Source organism: Syngnathus scovelli, chromosome 21, assembly GCF_024217435.2.
Source record: "Syngnathus scovelli strain Florida chromosome 21, RoL_Ssco_1.2, whole genome shotgun sequence".
NCBI classification, from domain to species: Eukaryota; Metazoa; Chordata; class Actinopteri; order Syngnathiformes; family Syngnathidae; genus Syngnathus; species Syngnathus scovelli.
Window position 1 is genome coordinate 9,834,577 of NC_090867.1, and position 27,165 is coordinate 9,861,741.

The following is a 27,165-nucleotide window of genomic DNA, read 5'->3' on the forward strand; positions in this document are numbered from 1 at the left end:
TTGAAAACTCAAGCACGCACCGTGTGGAAACATCACTAACACCATTTTTGCACAAACATTTAGGAACATCTGGACGACAGCGCCGTTTGGCCGAAGGTAAGTAGACAAGGCAGCGTTTGCAGAAATCCACCAGAGAATTACTGAAACGGGTATTTCGATGCATTCGTGTTAATTTTCTACTTTCTGTCTGCAGGTGCAAATCCTCAAAACGAGCCCGCCATGGACTACTTTCTGTGAGTTTTAAAGTCGACTCTTTCAATTGACTGCTTTTAATTGTCTTATTTCTGTCCACAGGCCTGCATTTGGAACAGAGGAAGCAGATTGACTGCAAAATGGCAAAAATAATTTTATTAGCAAGGCATCTTATCAAATTGACTAAATCAAACGTTTGTTCTTTCTTTTGTCTCCAGGGTCCAAAATGGCTGACATGCAGTCCTTGCATGGCTTCATGAGACACTTGCAGGTAGGTCTACTCTTGCTCAATTTGCTTGTTAGGGTGAAAATGTAAAAGCAGAATGGTTGTAACGTTACCGTGTCTTTCAGACCAGCAAGCTGTGGTTGGAGAGTCGTCCGGCGCTGCCCTCCATTCCTCGCTGGTGAAACACTGACGCGTCCAAATGTTTGACACATGTCAAACATTTCAGCATGTTTTTCCTCCTTTTGTCCACCAGGTGGGGCCGAAGGACCTAGTTTCTGAAACATGGATTTACTGGTGAAGATCTACAAGGTAAAGCACTTACCTGCTTTTTTTAATGCCTTCCTCTTCCTGCAGAGCACTTTCCAGTAAGGATGCAGTTTGAAAATCTGCCACCTGTTTGCAAAACGAACAAGCCCTCCCAAACCATGCAGAAGTTCCTCAAGGCTGCCTCCATTTTCTGAGTTGACACAAATAAAATGTACTACATAGCTTGTTTGTGTTGTGTGCAGGTGTCCATCCTGGAGAGTCTTTGCAACATTTCAGAAACTCTGCATGTGCACCAGTGACCAGCTGCTTCCAGTCTACAGTTAAAAATAAAAGCACTAAACTTGAATGGAGTCGTTGTGTCAATATTCCTTTTTCTTTACAGGCAGAGGTAGTCTAAAAAGTGAAAAGCCTGCCACAGTTTGTCTTCAGCCTCTGAACTCCTTCACCTGGGTCTGTGCTGCCTGAAGAGCCCTCTGCTGGTAAGATAGTAAATTACATTTTAGCCAAGATGTTTCAAAATTTGAATCAGTTGTTTTTGTGTCCAGTGAGGAGCACCATCAAGTATCTGCTTGCAGCGGAAGCTGAGGACCAGAACAAAGCTGCAGACCAGCAGCACTTGAGTTTCCTTGTTACTACCTCAGCAACCTGAGAAGTGAGGCACTTTAAATGCTCCTCATTGCACAATCTTTATTCCAATAATTATTTTCTCCTATTTTCTGACAGGCAGCAAGGAACAAAATCAACTTCCTGGGTCATGCACCAAGGAGCAAAATCAGCTTCCTGGTCATGCAGCTTGCAATACTCTGCGCCATGAACAACTCTACTTGCGCACTGGTATGTTTCGTGCCAATTCCTTTTCTGCACAAAGCGTTGACTTAGCTTTTTACTTACCAATCTTTTTTGTCTCTGGTCCAGGCATGGAGTAACACTCGTCTCACTGGCTGACCACTCGTCTCACTGGCTGACCACTCGTCTCACTGGCTGACCACTCGTCTCACTGGCTGACCACTCGTCTCACTGGCTGACCACTTGTCTCACTGGCTGACCACTCGTCTCACTGGCTGACCACTCGTCTCACTGGCTGACCACTCGTCCCTCTGGCCGACCACTTCACCACTCGGCAACGAGCAGATTGCCATCCAACTTGTTACTTTGTTGTGATTGTTTACTCTGCAAAAGAAATAAAGCTTTATTACAAAGAACACAAACTTTCAACTCTTCATTTTCAAACATCACATCTTAAACTTTAAAACAAAACTAAAAATAATTCTTTTCTTTCAATAAATTTTTTAAAAAATTTTTAAAAAAAATTTTTTTAAAAATTTTTTCCCCCCACCCAAAAAATTTCTGGATTTTTTTTTTGTGCAGATTTTTCTGGTGAAATTTTTGAGAACTGGGGCGGAACGCGACCTGAATACTGCTTCATGATTGGCTGAGAGCTCTAAAAGTGGGTGGAGCCAGAAGAAAAAAAGGCCGTGGTTGGCGGAAAAGTGGGCGTGGATATGCAAATGAGGTACTCTGTGATTGGTTGGGGTTTCAGTGGGCGCGGCTCATTTAAAATGAAGCAATCTAATTGGTCAAATGTGCAAATGCTGCATTCTGATTGGCTGTCAGAAAGTGGGCGTGGCTATGCAAATTTTGTGCCGAGTCGTGATTGGCCAGGCTGAATTTGGGCAGAGTTAGGAGGCGGGCAAAGTGGCACTTAGGTTTTGGAAGGCTCTTTTCAGCTTGGAGTTGAGTGTTTGCCTTCAGCCGCTGAACAGAGCCACGTCTTTGACTGCTTCTCTCGGACTGCAATTGTACAATTGCATCACTGACTCATGTGGAGACAGAGAGAAGCAGCAAAGACTTGGCTCTGTTGCAGTGACACTCACCTCAAGGCTGAAAACCTGTGTGCATAGTAGTGGACACTTAGGTTTTGGAAGTGAGCAACTCTCACCTCAAGACTTGAAACAGTACTTTGCCAATGCAGTGACCACCAAGCATGAAAAACTTCAAATAAGCAAATTTGCTTATAAATCACAAAGACTCACATTCTACTTGAACAATTTATTGAATAGAAAAGCAGTTTGAAAAGGCCCTGCCTGAATGCATGGAAGCAGCTTAAGTGCTTCACGAGCTCAGGTATGATGTCACTTACTTCTCGTGGTAGGCACTAGGGGGAAGGTGAGCACATGCAAACAGTGCAAACATCTCTCACTGGGACAAAACCTAAGTGCCAGGTACTCCACAGTACCACCACCACCACCACTCACTTTTTGACAAATTTTTCCATGATGCAAACCAAGTCACTTAAATATATGTTTCTGACTAACTTGGTTTGCTTCAATGTCATCAAAAAACACATCTAGAGGAGTGTGATGATGATGATGATATTGTGCAGTACCTGGCACTTAGACTCACATTCCACTTGAACAATTTCTTGAATAGAAAAGCAGTATAAAAGTCCCTGCCTAAATGCATGGAAGCAGCTTAAGTGCTTGATGAGCTCAGGTATGATGTCACTTACTTCTCGTGGCAGCCACTAGGGGAAAGGTGAGCACATGCAAACAGTGCAAACATCTCTCACTGGGACAAAACCTAAGTTCCAGGTACTCCACAGTACCACCACCACCACTCACTTTTGGACAAGTTTTTCCATGACACTGACGCAAACCAAGTCAGTTAAATATATGTTTCTGACTAACTTGGTTTGCTTCAATGTCATCAAAAAACACATCCAGACCAGTGTGGTGATGATGATGATGATATTGTGCAGTAGCTGGCACTTAGGTTTTGTGAGAGATGTCAGCTGCTTGCATGTGCTCACCTTCCCCCTGGTGTGCCATGACAGTATGACATCAGCTCCTCAAGCACATAACACTACCAACTAACATAACTTACACACACTTTTCTTTTTTTTTTTAGATTTATATATTTTTTCAAATTCAAGTCATGTTATTTGAAGAACAAAGTGGTACACTTTCACTTTTCATGAGTGCCAACTATGATCAAAAATATGCTTTTTAAGTTCAAATGCAAGTGCATTTTTCAAAACTATACTTCTTACATTGACATGTAACTTGAACGACTGTAGAGCAATTATTTTTGTTTCTTTTTACTGTGGCCCAAATAATCAACAGGACAAGGTCCACCTTGCTATTCACCAGAGGCATAATGCTACATGGAAAATGGGGAGGTACCTTTCGAGATATGCAGATAGGCGACCAGCAGTCGACGTGAAGCCTCCAGTCTTCAAGTTGGACATGGAAAAACATAGAAAACCAACGTTCAAGTCGAACGCTTTCGTTGACGATCCATTGATTGACAGCCGAGTGAGTGCTGCCTGTGGGTGTGCTAGCTAGCGTTCCACCTCTGGTTTCAGGAGAGCTAGCGAGTTTCCACGGGCGTAACGACTAACAATTATTCTCCCTTCATGTCATTGTTTACATGTACGCATTTACATACATACAGCAAATCGAGAGCTTGGAAAAGGTTGACATGACTCACTCGAACCCCCAAAAGGTAACAACCTGAAGAGGTACCTGCTCGCTAAAGTGGAAGTGTACGGTAGCTGAGAAAGCTCAATTCAAGTCACCAAAAAGCGCGTCCCTGGCAACTTGCACAAAAGACACTCCCACATCATGCATACAACATTTAAGTAAACACGCATAAAAGATGCTCAAAAACTAGTTAAAAAGACCAGCCTTGTCAAAAAATGATATTCTGTCATATAGTTTTAGTTTCATCCAAATTTGTATTGTACCTTTGATCAAGTTTGACAGTGATAGTAAATGATTTAAAATAAATTACATAGAGCTGCTAGCAAAGCCCACTTTGACCATTCACTTGGTAGCCAAACGGAACCGAGGGACGCCCCTTCCTGACTACGACGGTGCCTTCCGTGCTTGCACTACCCTGGTACGCACAATAACTTACATTTTTGCAGAACCACACATTCTCTGTTTAAATGATGAATTGTGGGAGCAAGCTTTCGGGTGTCATGCGATCGTGGCAAGTTAACGAGTCCCTCACGTCGATACTGCTAGATGGAACGAGTGAAATGTGTTTTCATTTGCAGTTGATTTTATTCGGAGCAGTTTTGTCATGGAGATTTCATTTAAAGGCAAACGCGCTCTGGTCACCGGGGCAGGAAAAGGTCACCAAAAAGACTGCGTCTGTACACTGACCCAACTCCAGCCATTTCTTGAGGTCACATCTGACCAGTTTGACCAGTATATATAAAGTAAGGTTGTTTTTTTTTCGTTGAAATAAAAAGGACCATGTATATGTGAGACTGGTATACAGAACGAACAGCACATTCTGGTGTGTCCTCTCGCACAAGCAAGACATCAGAGAGAAATATGGACTTGAGTGGAAGAAGGACTTGAGCTCACTCTTTCCGGGCACTAACAGAGAAACTTTGCAAATGTTACATGCCTGCCTGTCAACGTTGGAAAAACAGAAAACTGTATGAAGCAAGGATTTTTGTGCTGTGTTTTGACTTGAAACTTTTGTGTTATTTATTTTAATCTTTTGTAATGTGTACCTTTTTTTTAAAAAGTTGCATGATGAGTTTCGATTATTGTTTGGACCCAAAGTTTTATACTTTTGTCAATAAACTAACTAACTAACTGTAGTAAGGCTTTATTTAGTAAAACAATGACCAGGTATAGTAAGTTTTTGGGGGGTTAAAAAAAATAGCATCATCAGACGTCCTATTTTTTCCCCGGACGTCCTACTTTTGAGCCCTGAAAAAAAGTCCAGGTACAGTACAAGTATAGTAAGGTTTTTTGTCCCATAATTGAAGTGTATGTAAAATACAAAAAAATAAATAATAATTAAGTCCTAGTACACTAACACTAACCAAAATAAATGGTGCGAGCCCCACATGAAGCGGTCTTTGAGCCAAAGTTGGCATAATGTAAGACTCGAACTGGGTTCTCTTATAAGGCAAAAGTTTTGTCCACCATGCTATTTATAGTACTCTGCGCAACTGAGGTAATTTTTGAGCAAGTTGAACAATTCCACTACACTACCAAAATAAAATCGCCGCGTTTCCCTGGCAAAATGGTAGAATGGTTTTTAACTTTGCCCGGTGATCGGGAGACTATGGTTCGAGCCCCACACAAAGCAGTCTTTGAGCTAAAGTTGAGTCAGCGTAAGACCCGAACTCGGTTCTTGCGAACATAAGGCAAAAGCTTTATTCACTACCAATTGAGGGTTCTGCATGATTGAGGCAATGCAGTAGTTTTAGTATTAATCGAGTTGAAATTATAAACAACACTACCAAAAAAAAACCCATCAAAAATCGCCGGAAAAATGGCATAATGGTTTTTAACTTTACCCGGTGATCGGGAGACCATGGTTCGAGCCCCACTCAAAGCACTCTTTGAGCTAAAGTTGGAACAGTGTAAAACTCGAACTCGGTTCTCCCGAACATAAGGTAAAAGCTTTATCCACTACACCATTGAAACTTATGCACGAACAAATAATTTGGTAATTTTATCTTTTTTTGAAACAAGTTAAAATTTGTCACTACACTACCAAAAAAAAAGGCCGCAAATCGCCGGAAAAATGGCAGAATGGTTTTTAACTTTGCCCGGTGATCGGGAGACTATGGTTCGAGCCCCACACAATGCACTCAGAACATTTCCTGAAGATACCTTCATAATTTGTGATAATAGAAACATATCTCTGCCAATGGCACATCAGGCAATGGTCGAGGGGTTGACACCTTTGCCTACGATGGTTGCAACGCTGGTTCGAGCCCCGAACCCTCCACAGATTACACTTTGCAGTTTTTCTCTCGCTTATCTGTTGAGCGCCTGGGTGTAAGAGTTTTTTTTTTTTCTTTTTTTAATGACGTCATCACAAAAAGAGTATAAAAGGCGTCAAGAACGCGACGATCACTCTCCTCTGACGGCGAGCGCCACGCTGCTCTGGTCCACCTGCTGCGCCATCCGCACTCCATTCCAGAACGGACAAGGTGGATGTTCAACTTTTGAAACTAACTGCTTTTGCTCTCTTTCAGCGTCAAGATGCACTTTGGGCGTGCTTCCATCTTGCAAGCTAAAAAGTTTGCAGAAGCTAGCGTTAGCAGTTAGCGTCTTCAACGACCACCCAAACGCATTTATTTGGCGTGCATTTTGGTGCAACCAAATAATTGAAGCATTTAACGGTGGGTAAGTACATGTACATTTTGAAAACTCAAGCACGCACCGTGTGGAAAGATCACTAACACCATTTTTGCACGAACATTTAGCAACGTCTGGACGACAGCGCCGTTTGGCCGAAGGTAAGTAGACAAAGCAGCGTTTGCAGAAATCCACCAGAGAATTACTGAAACGGGTATTTCGATGCATTCGTGTTAATTTTCTACTTTCTGTCTGCAGGTGCAAATCCTCAAAACGAGCCCGTCACGGCTGACTTTCTGTGAGTTTCAAAGTCGACTCTTTCAATCGACTGCTTTTAATTGTCTTCTCATTTCTGTTCACAGGCCTGCATCTGGAACAGAGGAAGCAGATTGACTGCAAAATGATTTGTATTAGCAAGGCATCTTATCAAATTGACTAAGGCAAACTTTTGTTCTCTTTCTTTTGTCTGCAGGGTCCAAGATGGCCACCTTGCAGTCCTCGCATGGCTTCATGAGACACTTGCAGGTAGGTCTACTCTTCCTCAATTTGCCTGTTAGGCTGAAAATGTAAAAGCAGAATGGTTGTAACGTTACCGTGTCTTTCAGACCAGCGAGCTGTGGTTGGAGAGACGTCCGGTGCTGCCCTCCATTCCTCGCTGGTGAAACACGCACGCGTCCAAATGTTTGACACATGTCAAACATTTCAGCTTGTTCTTCCTTTTGTCCACTAGGTGGTGCCGAAAGACCTAGTTTCTGCAGCATGGATCTGCTGGTGAGGATCTACAAGGTTTTGAACCTGTGGCATCAACCTCTTGTCCCACGTGCTGACAGGTGACAACTTACTACAAACTTGGCGTTGTTTCAAATCACTTACCTGCTTTTTTTAATGCCTCCCTCTTCCTGCAGAGCAGTTTCCAGTAAGGATGCAGTTAGAGAATCTGCCACCTGTTTGCAAAAGGAACAAGCCCTCCAAAACCATGCAGAGGTTCCTCAAGGATGCATCCATTTTCATCGTTGACGCTCAAATAAAATGTACTAAATGGCAGCTTGATGGCTCCCTTGATTGCGTTGTGTGCAGGTGTCCACCCTGGAGAGTCTTAACATTTCAGGAACTCTGCCTGTGCACCAGCGACCGTCTGCTTCCAGTCTACAGTTAAAAATAAAAGCAGTAAACTTAAATTGTGTTGTCGATGTTCCTTTTCCTTTACAGGCAGAGGTGACAAATCCTGGTCCACAAAGTGCAAAGCCTGCCACAGTTTGTCTTAGCCTGTGTGAGCTCGTTCACCTGGGTCTGTGCTGCCTGAAGAGCCCGCTGCTGGTAAGAGAAGGAAAGTAAATGACATTTTAGCCAACATGTTTCAAAATTTGAATCAGTTATTTTTGTGTCCAGTGTGGGAGCACCATCAAGTACCTGCTTGCAGCGGAAGCTGAGGACCAGAACAAAGCTGCACTTAGTTTCCTTGTTACTGCCTCAGCAACCTGAGAAGTGAGGCACTTTAAATGCTCCTCATTGCACAATCTTTATTCCAATAATTATTTTCTCCTATTTTCTGACAGGCAGTAAGGAACAAAATCAACTTCCTGGGTCATGCAGCAAGGAACAAAATCGGCTTCCTGGTCATGCAGCTTACAATGCTCTGTGCCATGAACAACTCTACTTGCGCTCTGGTATGTTTCATGCCAAAACCTTTTCTGCACAAAACGTTGACTTAGCTTTTTACTTACCAATCTCTTTTTGTCTTGGGTCCAGGCATGGAGTAACACTCGTCCCACTGGCCGACCACTCGTCTCTCTGGCTGACCACTTCACCACTCGTCCCTCTGGCCGACCACTTCACCACTTGTCCCTCTGACTGACCACTTCACCACTCGGCAACGAGCAGATTGCCATCAAACTTGTTACTTTGTTGTGATTGATGTTTACTCTGCAAACGAAATAAAGCTTTATTACAAATAACACAAATTTTCAACTCTTCATTGTCAAACATCTCATCTTAAACTTTAAAACAAACTAAAAATAATTCTTTCAAAAATTTTTTTTCATTTTTTAAAAAAAATTTTTTCCCCCCCACCCAAAATTCTGGGGTTTTTTTTTTACAGATTTTTTTCTGGTGAAATTTGAGAAATGGGGCGGAACGCGACTGGAATACTGCTTAATGATTGGCCGAGAGCACTAAAACTGGGTGGAGCCAGGAGAATAAAAGGCTGTGGTTGGCTGAGAAGTGGGCGTGGATATGCAAATGAGGTACTCTGTGATTGGTTGGGGTTTCAGTGGGCGCGGCTCATTTAAAATGAAGCAATCTAATTGGTCAAATGTGCATATGCTGCATTCTGATTGGCTGTCAGAAAGTGGGCGTGGTTATGCAAATTTTGAGCCGAGCCATGATTGGCCAGTCTGATTTTGGGCAGAGTTAGGAGGCGGGCAAAGTGGCACTTAGGTTTTGGAAGGCTCTTTTCAGCTTGGAGTTGAGCGTTTGCCTTCAGCCGCTGAACAGAGCCAAGTCTTTGACTGCTTCTCTCTGTCTCCACAGGGCTCAAAGTGACTGCAACTGTACAATTGCATCACTTTGACTCATGTGGAGACCGAGAAAAGCAGCAAAGACTTGGGTCTGTTGCAGTGACACTCACCTCAAGGCTGAAAACTTGTGTGCATAGCAGTGGACACTTAGGTTTTGGAAGTGAGCAACTCTCACCTCAAGCAAGACTTCAAACAGTAGGCAGAGGACAATGCAGTGACCACCAAGCATGAAAGACTTCAAATGAGCAAATTTGCTCATAAATCACAAAGACTCGCATTCCACTTGAACAATTTATTGAATAGAAAAGCAGTTTGAAAAGGCCCTGCCTGAATGCATGGAAGCAGCTTAAGTGCTTCACGAGCTCAGGTATGATGTCACTTACTTCTCGTGGCAGGCACTAGGGGGAAGGTGAGCACATGCAAACAGTGCAAACATCTCTCACTGGGACAAAACCTAAGTTCCAGGTACTCCACAGTACCACCACCACCACTCACTTTTGGACAAGTTTTTCCATGACACTGACGCAAACCAAGTCAGTTAAATATATGTTTCTGACTAACTTGGTTTGCTTCAATGTCATCAAAAAACACATCTAGAGGAGTGTGATGATGATGATGATGATATTGTGCAGTAGCTGGCACTTAGGTTTTGTGAGAGATGTCAGCTGCTTGCATGTGCTCACCTTCCCCCTGGTGTGCCATGACAGTATGACATCAGCTCCTCAAGCACATAACACTACCAACTAACATAACTTACACACACTTTTCTTTTTTTTTTTTAGATTTATATATTTTTTCAAATTCAAGTCATGTTATTTGAAGAACAAAGTGGTACACTTTCACTTTTCATGAGTGCCAACTATGATCAAAAATATGCTTTTTAAGTTCAAATGCAAGTGCATTTTTCAAAACTATACTTCTTACATTGACATGTAACTTGAACGACTGTAGAGCAATTATTTTTGTTACTTTTTACTGTGGCCCAAATAATCAACAGGACAAGGTCCACCTTGCTAGTCACCAGAGGCATAATGCCAAATGGAAAATGGGGAGGTACCTTTCGAGATATGCAGATAGGCGACCAGCAGTCGACGTGGAGCCTCCAGTCTTCAAGTTGGACATGGAAAAACATAGAAAACCAACGTTCAAGTCGAACGCTTTCGTTGATGATCCATTGATTGACAGCCGAGTGAGTGCTGCTTGTGGGCGTGCTAGCTAACGCTCCACCTCTGGTTTCACGAGAGCTGGCGAGTTTCCACTGACGTAACGACTAACAATTATTCTCCCTTCATGTCATTGTTTACATGTACGCATTTACATACATAGAGCAAATCGAGAGCTTGGAAAAAGTTGACGTGACTCACTCGAAACCCCAAATGGTAACAACAACCTGAAGCGCTAGCTGCCCGCCGAAGCAGAAGTGTACGGTAGCCGAGAAAGCTCAATTCGGGTCACCCAAAAGCGCGTCTTTGGTAGCTTGCACAAAAGACACTCCCACATCATGCATACAACACTAGTTCGGATAATGAAGTAAACACTACTCATTGTACGACGCACGTATTGATTTAATTCTGCTAACACTTAAACATATGAGTATTTTGCTGTACATTTCAAGATTCAAGAGTTTTTATTGGCCATGTTTGAGCGTGCCAAAGAAGGAATTTGACTTGGGTCCATCACAGCCTCTGTTCAACATTGAGGTGACTAACAACACTCAGGACATGTGCGAAAATTGACAAATATTCTCAAACATCCCCTGATCTTAACCTCCCAGGAGGGCAAGGAAAAACTCAAAACTCCAACTAGGGGAAATGAGAAACCTTGAGAAGAGACCACAGATGGTGTGGAGGGTCCCTCTTCCAGGATGACCAGGCTGCAACGGATGCAGAGAGGACACATTGTACACAATACAGAGCATTCAAAAAAGGCGTGGAGAGCAGGATGTTATTGCACAGCACTGACTCTGAGACTCTAAGAGTGGTGTGAGTTCATCAGAGCAACAGCCTGGGGGAAGAAGCTGTCTCTGTGTCTGCTGTTTTTGGCCTACAGAGCTCTGTAACGCCGTTCGGAGGGGAGTAGTTCAAACAGACTGCAACCTGGGTGAGAAGGGTCTGTAGAGATAAGTCTTGGATAGATGGGAGGTTGATGAACCATGATCTTTTCTGCAGTGCGTTGCGGTCTGTGCTTGTCTTGTTTGGAGACCGATCCAAAGCAGACAGTGATGGAGGTGCAGAGGACAGACTGACTGGATGTTGGCAGTGTAGAAGGTCTTCCTTCAGCAGCTCCTGCTGCAGGTTGAACTTCTTGAGCTGTCTTAGGAAGTACAGCCTCTGCTGGGCCTTCTTCCGGACAGAGTCCATGTGGCCGGTCCATTTCAGGTCCCGAGAGATTGGACGGAACGTGCCAAGTCCGCCTTTTTTTTTTTTTTTTTTAAAGAAATCCTGGAGCCGCTTGAAGCTAAAGGTGTGAGGCCTTCTTGACGTGTAAATGTGACCTAATTCCACCCCCTCCCTTCTACACGCATGCGCTCAATCCAACACTACAAAGGACGGCCATGCTAAAAGTTGAAACATTTCAAGGTCATTTCCCTCAAGGGTGAAACGGGAACACAAGACGCTCCTGGAAGCAAAGCAAAGCAAAGCAAAGCAAAGCAAAGCAAGGGAAAGAACAGAAGGCACGAGAAAGACAGTTGCTGGAAACCCATGGCGCGGTGAAGCCGATTAGAACCCTCTGTGGGAATTCTGCTCGTCGAAGATGATCTACTTGCTGCCTGTGTCACACGCCAGCTGGACGCTTAACAGTCTCTCTTTTTTTTTTTTTCTTTTTTTCTTTCTCCCCCTCGTGCCGTCAGGGGGCTTGATGGGCCAGCAGCGTGCGGGTGGTCTGGATGAGCGCGATCGGGCAGCCAATTGCTCAACGAGCAGAAATAGTGGTTTTCACTCACCCGACGTTTGCCGAAACTTCTCGTCAGTCGTTTGTCCTAAAGGTCAACAGTCGCACACTCCCTGAAACCTAACGACTGCGTGCGCGTGTGTGATGTCATTAGCGGGTCCCTAAAAACTTTAACGAGACCCATAAAATGAAAAAATGAGACTTTTAATGTCGTGCCCCAACAGCTGCTCTGTCTATGTATGTGCGCGCGCGCCCGCGCGTGTGAAAGATGGTCAGTTTGTCTCTTTAATGACCCTGCCGCCTTTAATGAGCTAACGAGCTAATAAGGGAGCTCGTCAAGCAGACAGACGGACTTGACTCAATAAAAGTGAAGAAAATGAGCTCACCTGCAGTAACCATGGCAGCCGGGTAGGGGGCGGGGAAAGGTGCGTCCCGTCCCGGGGCATAAGCGGGTCATTTGGGCATGCAGGCGCGCTCGTAAAAAGGACGGAGATTGGCGAGGCGGGCGGGCGGCCAGGGAGGTTGGCATCGTGCATCCGGGACATGTTGCGTCCAAGTCTTGGCTGAGCAGCGCTAGCATGTTCCCTTGTCTGATGTTCATCGTGGTGGAGACGCGAGCGCCTTGCTTGCATGTGCCATTTGGACGCCTGAAAACAAATCATGGAAATCAATCCTCTTTCAAACTGTTCCCACACGTGTGAACATATCGCGTACACGCACACGCGTGCATGGACCATGGGTCCAACACGTCACACCGAAAGACTCGTCAACACACACTCACACACACGCATGCACGGCAGCGACCTGCTATTAGCAAGCTTTTCTGCTTCACTGCCACCTGGTAATGACGCTCAGCCGTGCACGCCGGCGCGCGCGCGCGCGTATGCGTCGTGGTTTGTTGGTTGAGTAAGTGAGTGATGGATGAGTGCGTGCGTGTGACTGGGCAGAGGGGTGGCGGGGTCCTGTCTGAGGCAGGCACAATGGCACAAGTGAAGGAACAAAAATGGAGAAATGACAGAAACGGAAAGTGTGTGCGCTGACCCTTTAAGAGTTCACGAGAGCACTGACTGACACCCAATCAAACGGCTGGCTCTGCATGGCTCGCGCGCACCCAACCTGACGGGCCCCGCTCCCTCCTCCAAAGTGAGCCGAAAGCGCTCGCTGGCAAGAACACACACACTCAGCACACTTTTAATTAGTGCTGCAGTTTTAGTTGAGTGATCACGCGTGCGAGTGCGCACACACGCGCGCGCACTCACGCTGAGCTGAGGGGAAGTCAATTTGCACTTGTGCTTAGTGAATGGAGGGGGGGGGGGAGTTTAAAAAAAAAAAAAAGGTGTCGCTGGATGCGGCCACACAACCAACTTCAAGTGCGATCACTGTTGTTCGCCTTGCTTCTTTTCTAGGCGGGCCACTTTGTGCGCTTTGCTTTCGTATAGGCCGCAGGGCTCGACCCGTCTTGCAGCTTGTTGGCGCCAGGCACGCACTATCCGCGGCCTTGCACTTTGTCTGTCTGTCTGTCTGTCCGTCTGTCTGCACATGCAGTGTCGTCTCGAATGAGCTGCTCGGCTCGCTCGCTGGCTCGCTCTCCCGCTCTCCAACTTTTCCGTCTTTGTGTCTTTCTGCCGCGGCGCATCAGTCCACATTATGTGCGGCTGCGTCGTCTATTAGCTCGGCGGCCGCTCCATTAGTAACACCTGATTCCTTCTATTAGATTGAGGAAGTGGGCCTCATAAATTGGGCGAGCGGAGTGCGCCAGCGCCGGCTCAGTCTTTTTGATAATGAAAGGAAGTGGCTTTAAATTCACATTACCTTTGTAATGTACTTCATGCTTGATCATATCAGCCGCTGCGATTTTATTAAGGTGCGCTCGCCGCGCGTCCATCTCCGTCTGTCGCCGCCCAAAACGCATTTCCTCCAACGAGCGCCTCGTCCTCCGGGCCGTCGCTCAAGGTCGAGTCGAGCTCTCGGCCCTCTTTTGTCTCTGCCAACCTGCGCCTGTCACTTTGCGGCCTGCACGAGCGCGCGAGCGCTCTCTCGCCCGCGTGTTCCGCTGTAGCTAGCGCACGTGACGCAGATTCTGCATCCGAGCAGCTGAGCGACTTTCGTTATAACATAGCCAATAGTGTTGCGGAACGCCGGCGTAGAGCCCGCAACTTCTTTGGGCTCAGGATAACCGACTGAGCAGCAGTTTAGTGTGCTAAAAGTGTGGATCTTCAATAAAAGGTCAAATTGGTTGGGGTGGGGGTATTTTACGGCTTCAACAAAATGCCAGCAACGAGCTGTCCCTCGGGGGCGCCGTTTAAAAAGCACATTTTGTGCTGACGCCACAAATGAGACTTCATTCCAATCTGCGTGAGCGAGTCTGCATGTGCAAGCGCGCGTCCTCGCTCAACGCCATTCAACTCACGGCTGCTTGAGAGCAAGAGTTGGGCTCGATTGCAAATGTTGACTTTGGCCTCAAATTGTGTTCCGGCTTGTTTAAACAATCAATCATTCCCTTGTAGTCACGGCAACCAAGAAATAAATCGACGCAAACGTACCACCTGACACGACTCGTGGAGAGGAGAGGAAGACAGAAATGGGAGGGCCGTCAAGGTGGTCAAAAAGCCACACCCACTTGGGTTCGAGGAGCAAACAGGAAGTGCAAATGTTGACCAAAAAGCGCTCTCAATAGGGTTCTTGACAAACGAGGGCTACGAAGACTATCAGCACAAATTGGCTCACCGTGGGGCTTGTGGCAAAAGAGAAGGAAAAGTCAACCCAAGCGGCCAGCCAAAGCAAGGCTTCCAGAGCTGTGGAAGAGCAAGTCAACTGGAAGGAGGGGAAACGGCATTTCAAAACAAAACAGCAAATGACAAACCTGAGCCCAGCGCGCGTACACGGAAAATGAAAAGTTGAAACGAGGATTTGTTTTGGAAGCAAACTTTTTGCCAGACAGCGCAAATTCACACATGTAGGCCTGGACGCAAATTGAACTCGTTTCATTTTCTCCTCGCTCGCTCGCTCGCACGCTCGCACGCGCAACCTTCACCTCTCCCGCTGCGTGCAAGTGCACATGCGCCATTGTGTGAGTGGGGGCGCGCGTGTAAACGTGCTGTCAAATGGGCGTCACAGTAAAACGTGACATTGACAACTTTTTTCTCAGTTCAGACGTGCTCTAAAAGATCAATTAGCGGCCTATCATTAACACCTTTTGATTTTAATGAGCAAATGTATTAAAGAGCAGCTGTTGTCACTTCCTGTCTGTTGACGCCCCCCCACCCCCACCCGCCCCGCCCCGCCCCGAAGCTTTCAACGATTAACCGCATGCTGCTCATGTCAAGACGTAAGAAATGCCGCAGGCCAACCGGTGCTAACGAGGGCGCCGAGCCAGCCAGGGGATGGGAGCAACGGCTCCAAGCGTAGGCCCGCCCCCGCACGACAGCATCAACGTCCTCCGCCGCCGTTTGCTTTCGCCGGCCAGCCGTGTGTTTCCCGACCCTCGATTGAGGCAGGCAGGCAGGCAGGCAGGCAGGCGGGCGGGCGGGCGGGCGGGCATAATGCCACCGTTGGACTGTTGGGAAATCTCATGGCAGGTCACCAAGGCTAAATGGACAAAGGAGGAGAGATGCATGCTCGAGTGGCGCAAAGCAGCTTTAAGCCGAGTTTTTCTCCTGCCTGCCTCGGGGGACCAAAAGATGAGCGACGGGGCATTTGTCTGGCGAGGGTTCTTGCCCTCCAGGCAACAAGAACAAATTGAGCAAGAGAGGCCAGAGTCGAGCCCAGCCCAGCCCAGCCGTTTCTTTTCCTTTTCTTTCCTTTCGTCTAGCGCCCTTTAACCTCTCGCACCCTTTGACATTTCCGCTTGAGCGCTACCATACACTTGCACCATGGGGGCGAGCGTAGCACAAGCGAGGATGATAGTCATCATCCTCCTCATCTTCGTCCTTAGCGGGTCATTTGTCATGAAGGAAATCGCAGCTCAAATCTTCCTGAGCAGTAATATCTCTGTCACTCAACGCCCCCCCCCCCACCTTCCCACGAGTGTGAGCGCCACCGTGGCCAACGAGGGAGGAGGGGCAAACTGAGTGACAGCCAATCAGAGTGCATGCTGATAAAAGTACTTGTAATGTAACAAAGATGATAAGAAATAATGGACTTTATTTTGGCCCGAGTGGAATGCGGCAGCGACATCCATCACAGACAACTTTTCCAAGAGAAATAATAACACTTTTTTTTTTTTCTTTTTTATCGAGATCAAGCATTAACAAGTGCCTTTTTCCTTCCCTCTTTCAGTCAGTGCCGGTGACGCATGCGTGCGCGCCCTCGGATGAGCGTCGACCCCGTTAAGCCTCGTTAGCTCACTAAGCCGCGAGTTCGGCGTCGGCTTTGTTTGCAGGTAATTCGTTTGTTTTGTCTCTGTTTGTTTTCTTTCACTCGAGTCAACAAATACGCCCCCCCTCGGGCTTTGGGGTGGCGACGTTGCGCCGACCGCCCGCCCGCCGGCTATCACGGCAACAAGAAGCACCTCGCCGATTGGTTCGATCGATCGCCGAAGAAACTACAAGTGACTCGCCAAGATCCTAAAAATGCTTAACCACGCTTCCACTTGGCGTGCGTGACCTCGAGCGCTTTGTCCGAGGACATTGGCACAAAGGAGGAGGTCAGATGCTGCCGCCGCCGCCGCCACCGTAACCGAGGGGGCCTCCGAGTGAGGCGCGTTCCAAGCGAGCAAATCTCAGCCTGTGTGATTGGCGGCGCAACCTTCGAGACATGGCGCATAAATCCAAAGACGCTTTGGACGTGACACGTGAACAAGATTGTTTCAATGTCAAATAAGGAAATTTATTTATTCTGAATAAGGAAAAACATCAACAATGGTTCAGTGAGGCACAGTTGTACACATTTCTTTTTTGGTCTGGATGGAAAACAACAGACAGAAAGAGCATGAGCAGGCTACCAAGCTGCTTGGAAAAACACCATGAATGAGAAAAGGTGCGAGAGGAGGAAGTTGATGGGAGGGAGAGAAAGAGAGAGAGGGCGGGGCTTGTTGAGACAAGCTGGTCAAAATGCCTCATTGGCATGCCGACGTGACAAGGGCGCTCGCTCCGCCGGGCCGGACAAGCGCACGGCGCTGCCGCTTCCGCCCACTGGCTTGTACGCCCGCCCGCCTGCCTGCCCGCCCGCCGTCCTCCTTCTACACCAGGCCCGACATGGCTGCGTGATCACAAGCGCAAATTGACGGCCAAAGACGCGTGACGAGCGATATCAAAAAGGAAACCATTTGGCTGCTTTGCCATCGCATGCAAGGCAAACCCAAAAAGCAGTCGTCATCATCACGTGCGTGTCTCACATGGAAGCGGAAGAGAGCACGTGACATCGTATTCTCGTCTGCGTGTTTACCTTGCAGTCCGGCGTTGAGTCCGCAGTTGTTGGGCGGCGGCAGGGGCGGGGTGGCTGATGCTGCGGCGGCGGCGGCGGGCCTCACTACGGGGGCAAAGGCGCTCTTGGTTTTTACGCTGGCAGAGAAGGCAAAGACGCCGTGGGCAGAGCTACAGCCAGATACGGTGGGACTGGTCGCTACGACTGAAAGGGCAAAGCACGAGGCAAAGTCAGCAGGGGAGGAGGACCGAGGCGGCCCGACCCGCGGCGGCGGCCCGACCCGCGGCGGCGGCCCGACCCGCGGCGGCCACTTACTGCCGTAAGGCATGTTGGCGGAGGATCCGTTGAGGAAGTTGGGTGAAGACGCCAGCCCGAGGTTGGGCATGCTGCTGTTGCCGTAGGCGCCGTAGTTGCTCTGCTGGTTGGGGGGGCTGGGGGCATACCCTCTGGGGGACGGCTGGCCGCTGCCGGGAGCGTAGCCGCCTGCCAACAGGAGAAGAAGGAAGGTCTCAGCATCCAGGCAGGGTGGGCCGCCGGCCCGGCCCGGCCCGGCCCAGCCCGGCCCGGCCCGGCCCGCTTTGACCTTGAGCAGCGTCGTTGAGGTCGAGCGCCAGCTGGCCGCCGCCAAAGGAGCCAACTCCCATCATGGCGTGCGGGGGGTGGCTGCGCGGGACGCTGTAGAGGGCCTCGGCCACGTCCGCCGCTCGCTTCAGGATGGTCTCCTGCGCCGCCAAACAGCTCACAAATAAGGGCGCCCGTCCCGACACGCAGCGCAGCGCCGGCGCAGGCGAGTCACCTGGTTGCCAGGCGGCGCCGCGTACAAGGCCTCTGCCATGTCGGCCGCTCGCTTCAGGAGCACTTCCTGCCGAGCAGTGGCAAAAACAATTGAAGAGCAGCGCATGCAGGCGGGCCAATCTCCGTTCTTGCCCCAGCGCTTCCCTGATTTGACGCTTTTGAAATTTGGCCAAGCGCCCAACAGGCTCTTCAATGGCCGCTGAGCCTCGCACAGCGCATCGGAAAGGCAAAAGTAAACGAGCCACACACGCCATCGCTTACCTTGGGAAGCCTCTCGGGGTCTCCGGGGTGACGAGGAATGACCTTCTGTAGCCTCTGGAAGCCGTAATCGATGGTGGGCTCGTTCAAGGCTGGCGGAGAAGAACAAGTTTGAGGAGCCGCTGCCGCCGCCGCCGCAGCCGCCCGGGCCTTCCTTCCTCCCTCCCTCCCTGCCTTCCTCCCTCCCTACCTGTGTAGATGAAGCGTCCAGGCGCCCCTTTGCAAAAGTGCTTGGACTTGTAGGACAAGGTGACCTCCACCACTCCGGGGATGTGGCGCGGGGGGGTTTGCACACGGATGGCGTGCGGTGTGATGAGCTGGAGCGGAGAGCGCTCGTTAGCCGGGACGCGAGGTGGTGCGCCCGCCAAGGGCCACCCGCTTACCTCGCTCCACACCAGCATGCTCCCGAAGACCACCTGAAGGCCGTCAAAGAAGTTCTCTCCAATGAGGATGACGGTGGCGCCCCCCGTGGTCCATCCCTCACTGGGGCTGACGGCCTTGATGCACGGACACGCTGCTGGGGGGGCAAAAAGCGGAACTCCTTTAAAGAAGCGGACTGCCATTTTGTTCGTTGCTCTTGCGTTCTGCGCTGGCCGACGCGTGGAACCCGTCGTGATACGAGCGTGCCGGCGACTTTCCGTCCTCCCAAAGGAGAAAAGTGCACTCATGCGGCGGGTGGTTTGTCTCCGTGGTTACCGAATTTAATTAGGAGACTCAACTCCTCAGGAGGAAGGCTCCGACCATACTCGGTGGTTCTCGGCTTTGGAGTACCTTCAGACGGGTCCAGTCTCCGAGCTCGGCGGCCGTGTTTGGAGTTGTTGTGCACAAACATGTTGTCGGAGACGGCCAGGACGTGCCCGTCCACGTTGAGCGTTGTGCACACCGCCACCTGCAATCACAAACAGCCGGCGAGCGGCGGCCGGGCCACGTCTTATACGCGCGTCTGGATCTGCAAACAACACGTTGAACGCAAACGGGATCCCGGCAAAAATCCAGACAGAGTGTGAAAGATGAGCCCGATAAGATGGCGGTGGGGGCGGGGCTGAGCCGTGGGCGTCACCTGAAACCTCCTCATGTCTCTGGGGTTTCCGGCGTTTTTCAGACAATTTTGGTTACACTTGAGGAAGAACTTGAGGAAGAACCTGCAAGCATAATCAAGCGGCGACGTGAAGAGAAGAGCCGACCGAGCGAGACGCCCGGCAAAGCGGCCTACCTGTCGATGACGACCGGGTCGGAGGGCGTCTCGTTTCGGTTTCCGCAGCTTTTCTTATCGCAGCAGCGGCTGGCGCACAGACACAATGTGTCGCTCGCCTGCAAGCGCTTCAACCGGAGTGGCCGCCCACCTACCTGCACATGATCTCGTGCGTCAGCAGAACTCGGCACATCTCCGGATTCTTGTCCTGACCCTCGTAGACGATGGCCTGCCACACACACGCACGCGCGCGCGCACGCACGCACGCACGTACGGCATTCTGTCAGGCCACGTTTGCGCTCTGTTTCCAGCGGACAACGCAGGACCGGGTCGCAAAGCCGGCCCAATTGCCACCGGCGCCTCAAACTGATTGTCATGGACGTGAAAGTTTGCTCATCACCAAAGAGTCCAATATTTGCAATGTTGAGTCTGGCTCACCTGTTTGCTCACGGAGTCAATGAGTCGCACGTAGAGGTCCTGCTCTCCTCGCGCGCCTGCACGGAGCACAGAGTGTTGAGCCAGCCGCGGGAAAGCGGGGCAAGCGGGCAAACGGGACGCACCGTTGGCGTAGAGCAGCTGCAGCTTGTAATGAATGCCGTTGTTGGTTTTTTCTGCCGTGGGTTCCTGAAAGAGAGAAGCGACACGCTCAAGGAGACGGGTGGCGGCAGCAGCGGCGGCGGCAGCGGCGCGACCGGTCAAAGCGCCTCACCTTCTCCTTCTCCACAAAGTCCACGTAGGCGGCCCGCTCCATTTCCACCGGCTGGCCCCGCCGGTCGTACAGCGCCAAGACAAAGTGGAAGAAGTTGGACTTCCTCAGGTTGGACGGTGGCTGCTTCTCAAAGTGGGCCCGCGCTAAGCCCGCCCCACTGGCGTCAAAAGCAAGCACAAGCAAATTCAGAGCAAATTCACGCCTGGATGAGAGGAGATGTGGGAAGGGAGCAAGCAAGCAAGCAAGCAAGCGAGCGAGCGAGGATGTACGCAAGGAAGAAAGGATGGGGCCGGCGAGCTTTTACCTCTGCATGGCATCCAGCATGCCGCTCGAATGCATCCAGGAGCGAGCTGCCAAGGGCTCCTCCTTCAGGCTCGGCGTTGAGCCGCGCGCCAGCCCGTCCTGAAGCCCAAACATCGCGCCCGAGAGGCGACGAGAAGAATGTCCGTCGGCTTTGATTTTTTTTCTTTTGCAAGTGGCAAAAGTGTCCCGGCCGCAAAAACGTTTGGCCGCTGGCCGGGATTGGGCTGTTGCGATTTCACGTTTCAAAGGTGCTGGTGGCGGCGGCGGCGGCGAGGAAAAATTTCATTGGGGAATTCAGGAGCCAGACGAAAAAAAAAATTAAGCGGGAAGCAAAGAGTCCCCCCGCCCCCCCCCCCCAAAGACCAGGCGAGGAAGAGGATGGAGCGATGACGAGAAGGCAAAGAACTCTGAGCCCCGTGGCCCCGCAGGACCCGGCGCCAAAACCCCAAAAGCCCACGGCCGTGACGTGGTGGCAAAGGGGGCGGGGCCTGCCCTTATAAGGACAGCCCAAGTGATTGAGAGCGAGAGAGAGAGAGCCACAGCCACAGCCAGAGCCAGAGCCAGAGTGAGGCACGACCTTGATTGGTCCGGATCTTGCTCCGGATCAGCCATCAACCGCAAGAAGACGAGAAGCGGAGCGAGCGCCCGAGACGAGATGAAAAGGAAAAAAAAAAAAAAAAACACACATTTCCAGACTCAATACACTTTTGTCATTGCAAGCTTGCCATCACTATCATCCATCTCACAATGACGCCTTGACGAGGGAGGGAGGGAGTGAGAGAGAGAGAGAGAGAGAGAGAGAGAGAGAGAGAGAGAGAGAGAGAGAGAGAGAGAGAGAGAGAGAGAGAGAGAGAAGGAGGGGGGGGAGGCCTTCTTTTACACCGCATGGGAGGTCAATTTTGCACGGCGCCGCCATGTGCACAAATTCAAATCTTATCAAATACATTTACAAGAATTTTTTTTTCCGCAGACAAGAATCCCATTCGACGCAACGATTGCATAAGAAATCGCAGGTGACCGACAAAAAGATGATTTGGGCTTTTCAAGGCAAACGGACCAAACACGGCAAGCGCATGCTTACGCACGTTAAACGCTCAGTCCGACTTTGCTTTGGCGAAAAAGGGACCGAGCGTCTGCGCACTTACCCGCGGCCAGGCCAGGCCAGGCCAAGCTTTTGCCTTCATGTGGCCGAGGCGAGAACACAGGGAGGGGGCGGCTGCGAGCGCGGCTCCGGGGGACGACTCTGAGCGCGGCTCCGGGGGACGACTCTGAGCGCGGCTCCGGGGGACGACTCTGAGCGCGGCTCCGGGGGCCAATGCTTTCTGGAAAACCAAAGAAAAAAGTCAAGCGTGTCGGCCCTTCTAAGTGACTCAGCCCAAAGTTGCAACGTCTTCCGAACGGGGTTTCGCACCTTTCCACCAGAATCAGGACTCGGCCCCTCCTTGGCCATGGGCTCGGATTGAAGCCTTCGCTCAGCCTCTGCTTCGCGGACTCCGTCGCCATCTAACGGACAAAAAGAGAATGACATCACCAAAGAAAAACATTTGTCTCAATGTCTGTTCTTCACATTTGAGAGCAAAGATGGACTTCGTCCAAATAAATGAAACGCCAGAAAAAGGCGACCTCACTTCAGTCCTTCACCATACAGCACGTGGCCACATAGCAACAGCTCGCTGTGACTTGTGACTGGACTGCAATTCCCATGAGCCTCCATCGTGAGCCAACAACATAACCCCACAGCTGGGAGTGGGAGGAGGAAATTGAAGCGGAGGGGGAGTTTGGGAAAGAATGCCTGGAATTCATTTCCTGTTCTGCAGCAGCGAGGAAACATGAAGGGCTGAAGGAAGGCCCAAAGGATCTGTCCAAAAGAGCCAAAAGTGGGAGCCTGCGGCATGGCCCAGCCTCTGCTCAAGAGAACTTTCTCCCGGCTGCGAGGCAAGAACCGATCCCGCAGGAAGACGGAGCCTCAAGTCAACGGTGAGCACGCCGGCCCTTCCAGGACAGTTGAGCTCGGCCAAGCTCGCGCTGGCTGTGTCAACTGCCTGGGGGGGGGGGGGGGGGGGGGGGGGGGGGCTGTGTGTCAGCTGAATGCAACAGCGCAGCCTTCATTTACACACACTGTGAGCTCGCACAAAGCCATTCTTGTCCAGGACGAGAGTGACGCGCACGTACATGCGAGCGCTGGCGCGTTAGCAAGCGCGTTTGTGAGCGTTCCCCGTTTCTGGGCCGCAGATGCCACAGCGCAGTCCCATGTCACGCCGCGCAACTCTGGTGCGTCCGGGGGGGAGGCGGCGGCGGCGGGGCCCCGGTCTCCTCCCCTGGGCCGCTTAGCCGTGCCGTGGGCTCGCCGAGGAGCGGCCCCTGTGTGCGCAAAGTCAGAGTGTGCGCAGGACAAGGTAAGTGGCGCCGAGGAGTGCCTGAAAAAGCATAGGGGCGTGACCTCTGTATTTGGCCTCCCAGCCAGCGGGCGGCGCAACAACTCATCCAAAGACAGCGGCCGCCACCGTCGCCAACGAGCTGCCCGGCAGGCGGGCCTACCTGCAGAGCTTGGAGCGCAGCAGTCGTGACTGGGTGCTGTCCTCGGCGCCGGACGAGGCCGGCGGCTCGCAAAGCGCCACCACCGACATTTGGTACAACCCCATCCCGGAGGAGGAGCGGGCCAGGCTGGAGACGACGGGCGGTCCAGCGCAGGGAGGGAACCAGGCGCTTTCCGCCGCCGCCGCCGCCGCCGTGGGCTGCTCCAGCTCAGAGAGCGAGGGTAAAGACTCGCCTTCCGTCAAGTCTTTCCATGTCGGGCACGGAATTGACAGGGCGGCGGTGGCGCCCGGCTCCTCAGAAGGAGCGGACTCTCGGCCCGCCCTGCCCAGGAAAGGGGGAGTGATGGACAGGCTGATGTCTCCCGGCGCCGTGCGCAAACTCTCCCTGAAGATGAGGAAGCTTCCGGAGCTCCGGCGCAAGATCAGTCTCCGCTCCTCCCGGGTGGGACAGGGAGGCGGCGACGGGAATGCCTCTGACGTCCTGAGTCGATATCATCTGGACAGCTCAGCCCCGCCCGCAGCGCGCTCCGCCACTAAAGGAGGTGAGGGGCTCCTCCTTCGCCTCGCCGCGGCTTGGCCGACTCCTCCTTCGCCTCGCCGCGGCTTGGCCGACTGCTCCTTCGCCTCGCCGTGACTGACGTGTTCTCTCGCCAGGCTATCTCAGCGACGGGGACTCACCTGAAGCGTCGCCACGGCAACCGGGCCACCCAGCCTCCTTCCGCCACGTAGTGAGCGGCATGCTGAGCGTTCACCTTCTGGCTCTGGACCTGGAGCGGACAAAGACAAAAGAGTGAGCAGAAAAGCACAGGCCAGGTGCCAACCTCCAGTGTGAGCATTTGTGTCTCCGCCTCCTCTTTTTCCAGGTCGGACGAGAGCCGGGAAATTTTTCTGGCAATCCAGATTGACGGAATAGCTCGAGCCAGGACTTCCCTCCTTCGCCCGCGAGGTCACTCCGTTCCTTTGGACCACACCTTCCGCCTGGAGCTGGAGCGAGCGCGTCGACTCGGAGTGGCGGTGCTTCGTCCCGCCGCTCGCTTTGACCGAGCGGCTCGGCCGGGCAACGTGGTTTGCTGTCTGGGGGGCGTGGCCCTGCCGCCGCTATTCAAAGGTGCAGTACGGCTCCGTCGCCGCCGCATCTGCGTCGGACGCTGGTGACCGACGTGCGCCCATATCAGGAAGTGGCGCTCGGCAGCTCAGCGTCAAGCTGGAACCCCAAGGCCGTCTGGACATCAAAGTGTCGCTGCAGGAGCGACGGGACGCGCAGGTAGAAGCCGGCCGACGCGGCACCGACCGACCGACAAACGTGAGCGACCCGTCCGTCTCCGTTTGGGCTCTTTTCAGGGGGCAGCTAACCCGAGCGGACCCGCTCGTGTCTTCGGGGTGGAACTGCGTCGGCTGCTGGAGGAAGAAAGATCGGCCGGCGGCGTGCCATTGCTGGTCCAGAAGACGGTGGCGGAGATCGAACGGCGAGGACTGAAGGTAGGGCCCGGAAACGCCCCGTCCCAGAGACGACTCGTGACGCCTGCCACCATCGTCGTGGTCCTTCAGGCCGTGGGTCTCTACCGACTGTGCGGCTCGGCCGCGGTCAAGAAGCAGCTGAGGGATGGCTTCGAGAGCGACAGCTCGGCCGTCTGGCTGGGAGAGGACCTCTACCCCGACGTCAACGTCCTGACGGGTGAGGATGTCAGCCGTTGCAAAAGAGAAAGGTCCCAGGCCAGAGCGCGCTCTTCTTGGCTGGGCAGGAATCCTCAAAGACTTCCTGCGCGAGCTGCCGTCTTCGCTCATCACGGCCGCCTTGTACGAGGTGGTGAGGGAAGCCATGACCCGGCGGCCCGCCCCGCCGCCGAGCCCGGACGTCCGCTGGGCCACGGTGGAGCTGCTCTCGTGTCTGCCGGTGCCGGAGAGGGTGAGACGGCTGGGCCGGGCCAAGGCAGGCTAGGCTGGGATGGGCTGGGCCGGGCCAAGGCAGGCTGGGCTGGGCTGGGCTGGGCCGGGCCGGGCCAAGGCAGGCTGGGCCGGGCCGGGCCGGGCCGGGCCGGGCCGGGCCGGGCCAAGGCAGGCTGGGCCTTTGCCCGCTGAGCGTTGGCCGCCTTCTCTCCTCTTGCAGGCCACTTTGACTCTGCTGCTGGACCATCTCAGCCTGGTGGCCCACTTCAGCTCTCGCAACAGGATGACGCACCGAAACCTGGCCGTCTGCTTCGGCCCGGTGCTGCTCAAACGAGCGGCGGAGGCAAAAGGGGGGCCGGGAGGGGGGGAGGCGTCGGGGGATTCGGCCCGCGCCGTCGACTTCAAGCTTCACATTGAGGCCTTGCACTACCTGCTGCGGCTGTGGCCCGGTAAGAGGAGACCGCCCGCCTTGCCCTGCAGCACAATTTGATGGCCGCGCCTTTCCTCCGCAGTGCCGACCCACCGAATTCCAGCAGGAGCAGACGACGACGACGACAATGATGTCTGCCCCGCTCCTCGGCCCAAGCCGACCGGCCAGAGGCCAGACGGCGGAGCTTTGGAAGCGGTGTGGCGCCGGGGCCGGGGCGCCGTGGCCCGTTTGGACAGTCCGCCGCCAGCCAACCGCTACGCCGGTGACTGGAGCGGGCAGCGGCTTGCGCCCGGACGGGACGCCGAGTACGACGAGGTGGCGAGGAGCGAAAGCGACCGAGGTCACGTTTTACTTTTGCCACGTCTTGAAGGTTCAGGTTGAGGTCACGTTTTAGTTTGAAGGTTCTCCTTGTGACAAAAGGCCATCTCGTGAGCGTTTAGATTGTTGTGCCCGTGTTATTTGATTGCAGGCGGCGAAGATGATGATGACGACGACGACGACGAGGAGGAGGAGCAGGACGGGGGAGAAGCGTGGCGCTCGGGGGCCCGCCGAGCGCCCCGCTGCTGCGCCGAGGACCTGCTGGACTTTGATGCTCCGTTTAACTGCCGACTCAGCCTGAAGGACTTTGACGGCCTGATTAACGACCTGGACCGAGAGCTGGCCAAACGCGTCAACATTTGCACGTAGATAGCGACAGAGGAGGAGCGAGGCCGATTGGGCGACCAGGCTCGATGAAGAAGCCCTTTGGGAAGGCTTGGCCGCTCGCCGCGTCTCCCAGCGTCACTGGCGTCTCAGTATTGAAGTCGACACTCTTCAGGGTACGAACAAGTTGACGGAGGCTGTTCACCGTCGAAGGTACCGAGTGTGGGACGACGGCTGACGTACTAGGCAGTATTATTTCATTTTGTACTATGCACTTGGTTTTGTAAGCAAGCGGCCCAAAATAAAAGTCGCGCGAGCCCGAGGTGGGGGCCCATGCACAACATTTGACCAGTTCGTCAAAGATTGGGATGCTCGCCCTACGATACGATACGATACGATACGATACGTTGCCCAACTATTGAACAGGTGGCTGCCTGGCTGGAGCCGGCGGAACGCCTGAAAGTTTCACTTTCAACTCTGGAATGGGTTACCTTAAGCAGAATCCGGGTAGCCATTGTGACCAAGGGTAATGTCCAATCCAAGGAGCTCGCACTCGGCTCTTTTTCTTCATTATTTCACGTCGTCTTCCAAATCAGCGGAGTCCGCTTTCGCCTTCTCGCTCTTCTTTGTGGCTCATTTACGGATGACGGCTCTCGGTTGCCACCTAGTGTTCAGGAAGCATATGTGGCAATGAAGCACACGCAGCTGACTTTGCACGCTTGCGTTTTTGCCCCCGCCCATCTCGGCGGATTTGACTTTGGCTTAACAAAGACGAGACGAAGCTTTTCTCAAATTTCAACGAGAAGACGCTTTTCTTCCATTTCAACAGCTTCAGTAAA

At 51.9% G+C, this 27,165-nt stretch overlaps 2 protein-coding genes across 24 annotated transcripts; one reads left to right on the forward strand and one right to left on the reverse strand.

The window, feature by feature from the left end:
* Positions 1 to 333: 333 nt before the first annotated feature.
* Positions 334 to 26,982, reverse strand: LOC125991636 (transcription factor COE3). 23 transcript variants are annotated; one of them, XR_011086129.1, is made up of 28 exons: positions 26,818 to 26,982; positions 24,046 to 24,134; positions 22,242 to 22,333; positions 21,976 to 22,152; positions 20,832 to 20,929; positions 20,528 to 20,684; positions 20,379 to 20,442; positions 20,257 to 20,312; positions 19,974 to 20,047; positions 19,840 to 19,908; positions 19,687 to 19,768; positions 19,398 to 19,515; positions 19,010 to 19,143; positions 18,817 to 18,943; positions 18,630 to 18,718; positions 18,370 to 18,435; positions 18,157 to 18,295; positions 17,889 to 18,056; positions 17,595 to 17,777; positions 12,596 to 12,856; positions 10,375 to 10,424; positions 8,526 to 8,724; positions 8,212 to 8,279; positions 8,086 to 8,115; positions 7,675 to 7,947; positions 3,868 to 7,580; positions 1,577 to 1,855; positions 334 to 1,161 (listed from the first exon to the last, which is right to left on the reverse strand). XR_011086129.1 is itself a non-coding variant. In XM_049759833.2 (20 exons), exons 2-20 carry the CDS (start codon positions 24,104 to 24,106, stop codon positions 17,389 to 17,391), a joined length of 1,974 nt encoding a protein of 657 aa, XP_049615790.1. In that variant the 5' UTR covers positions 24,107 to 24,134; positions 26,818 to 26,982; the 3' UTR covers positions 17,012 to 17,388. The 23 variants fall into 23 exon arrangements, 1 of the variants encoding a protein (XP_049615790.1); XR_011086125.1 differs by having other exon boundaries at positions 10,682 to 12,856; XR_011086133.1 differs by having other exon boundaries at positions 3,868 to 7,171; positions 7,248 to 7,359; positions 10,375 to 12,856.
* On the forward strand, positions 24,105 to 26,674 carry LOC125991451 (rho GTPase-activating protein SYDE1). The gene is made up of 9 exons (XM_049759364.1): positions 24,105 to 24,113; positions 24,157 to 24,475; positions 24,543 to 24,631; positions 24,709 to 24,846; positions 24,916 to 25,042; positions 25,110 to 25,273; positions 25,475 to 25,703; positions 25,767 to 26,060; positions 26,154 to 26,674. Exons 1-9 carry the CDS (start codon positions 24,105 to 24,107, stop codon positions 26,369 to 26,371), a joined length of 1,587 nt encoding a protein of 528 aa, XP_049615321.1. The 3' UTR covers positions 26,372 to 26,674.
* Positions 26,983 to 27,165: the final 183 nt, after the last annotated feature.

Bases quoted from the DNA above. Each gene is read 5' to 3' on its own strand.
- LOC125991636 (XM_049759833.2), bottom strand. From the start codon at position 24,106: ATGCCGCTCACTACGTGGCGGAAGGAGGCTGGGTGGCCCGGTTGCCGT. The intron at 19,144-19,397 runs GTACTCCAAAGC...TTGCCCCCCCAG, and splicing joins GAGACTGGACCCGTCTGAAG to CAGCGTGTCCGTGCATCAAG. The intron at 18,057-18,156 runs GTCAAAGCGGGC...TCCTGTTGGCAG, and splicing joins CCTCAACGACGCTGCTCAAG to GCGGCTACGCTCCCGGCAGC.
- LOC125991451 (XM_049759364.1), top strand. The intron at 24,847-24,915 runs GTAGGGCCCGGA...GTGGTCCTTCAG, and splicing joins TCGAACGGCGAGGACTGAAG to GCCGTGGGTCTCTACCGACT. The intron at 26,061-26,153 runs GTTGAGGTCACG...ATTTGATTGCAG, and splicing joins GCCACGTCTTGAAGGTTCAG to GCGGCGAAGATGATGATGAC.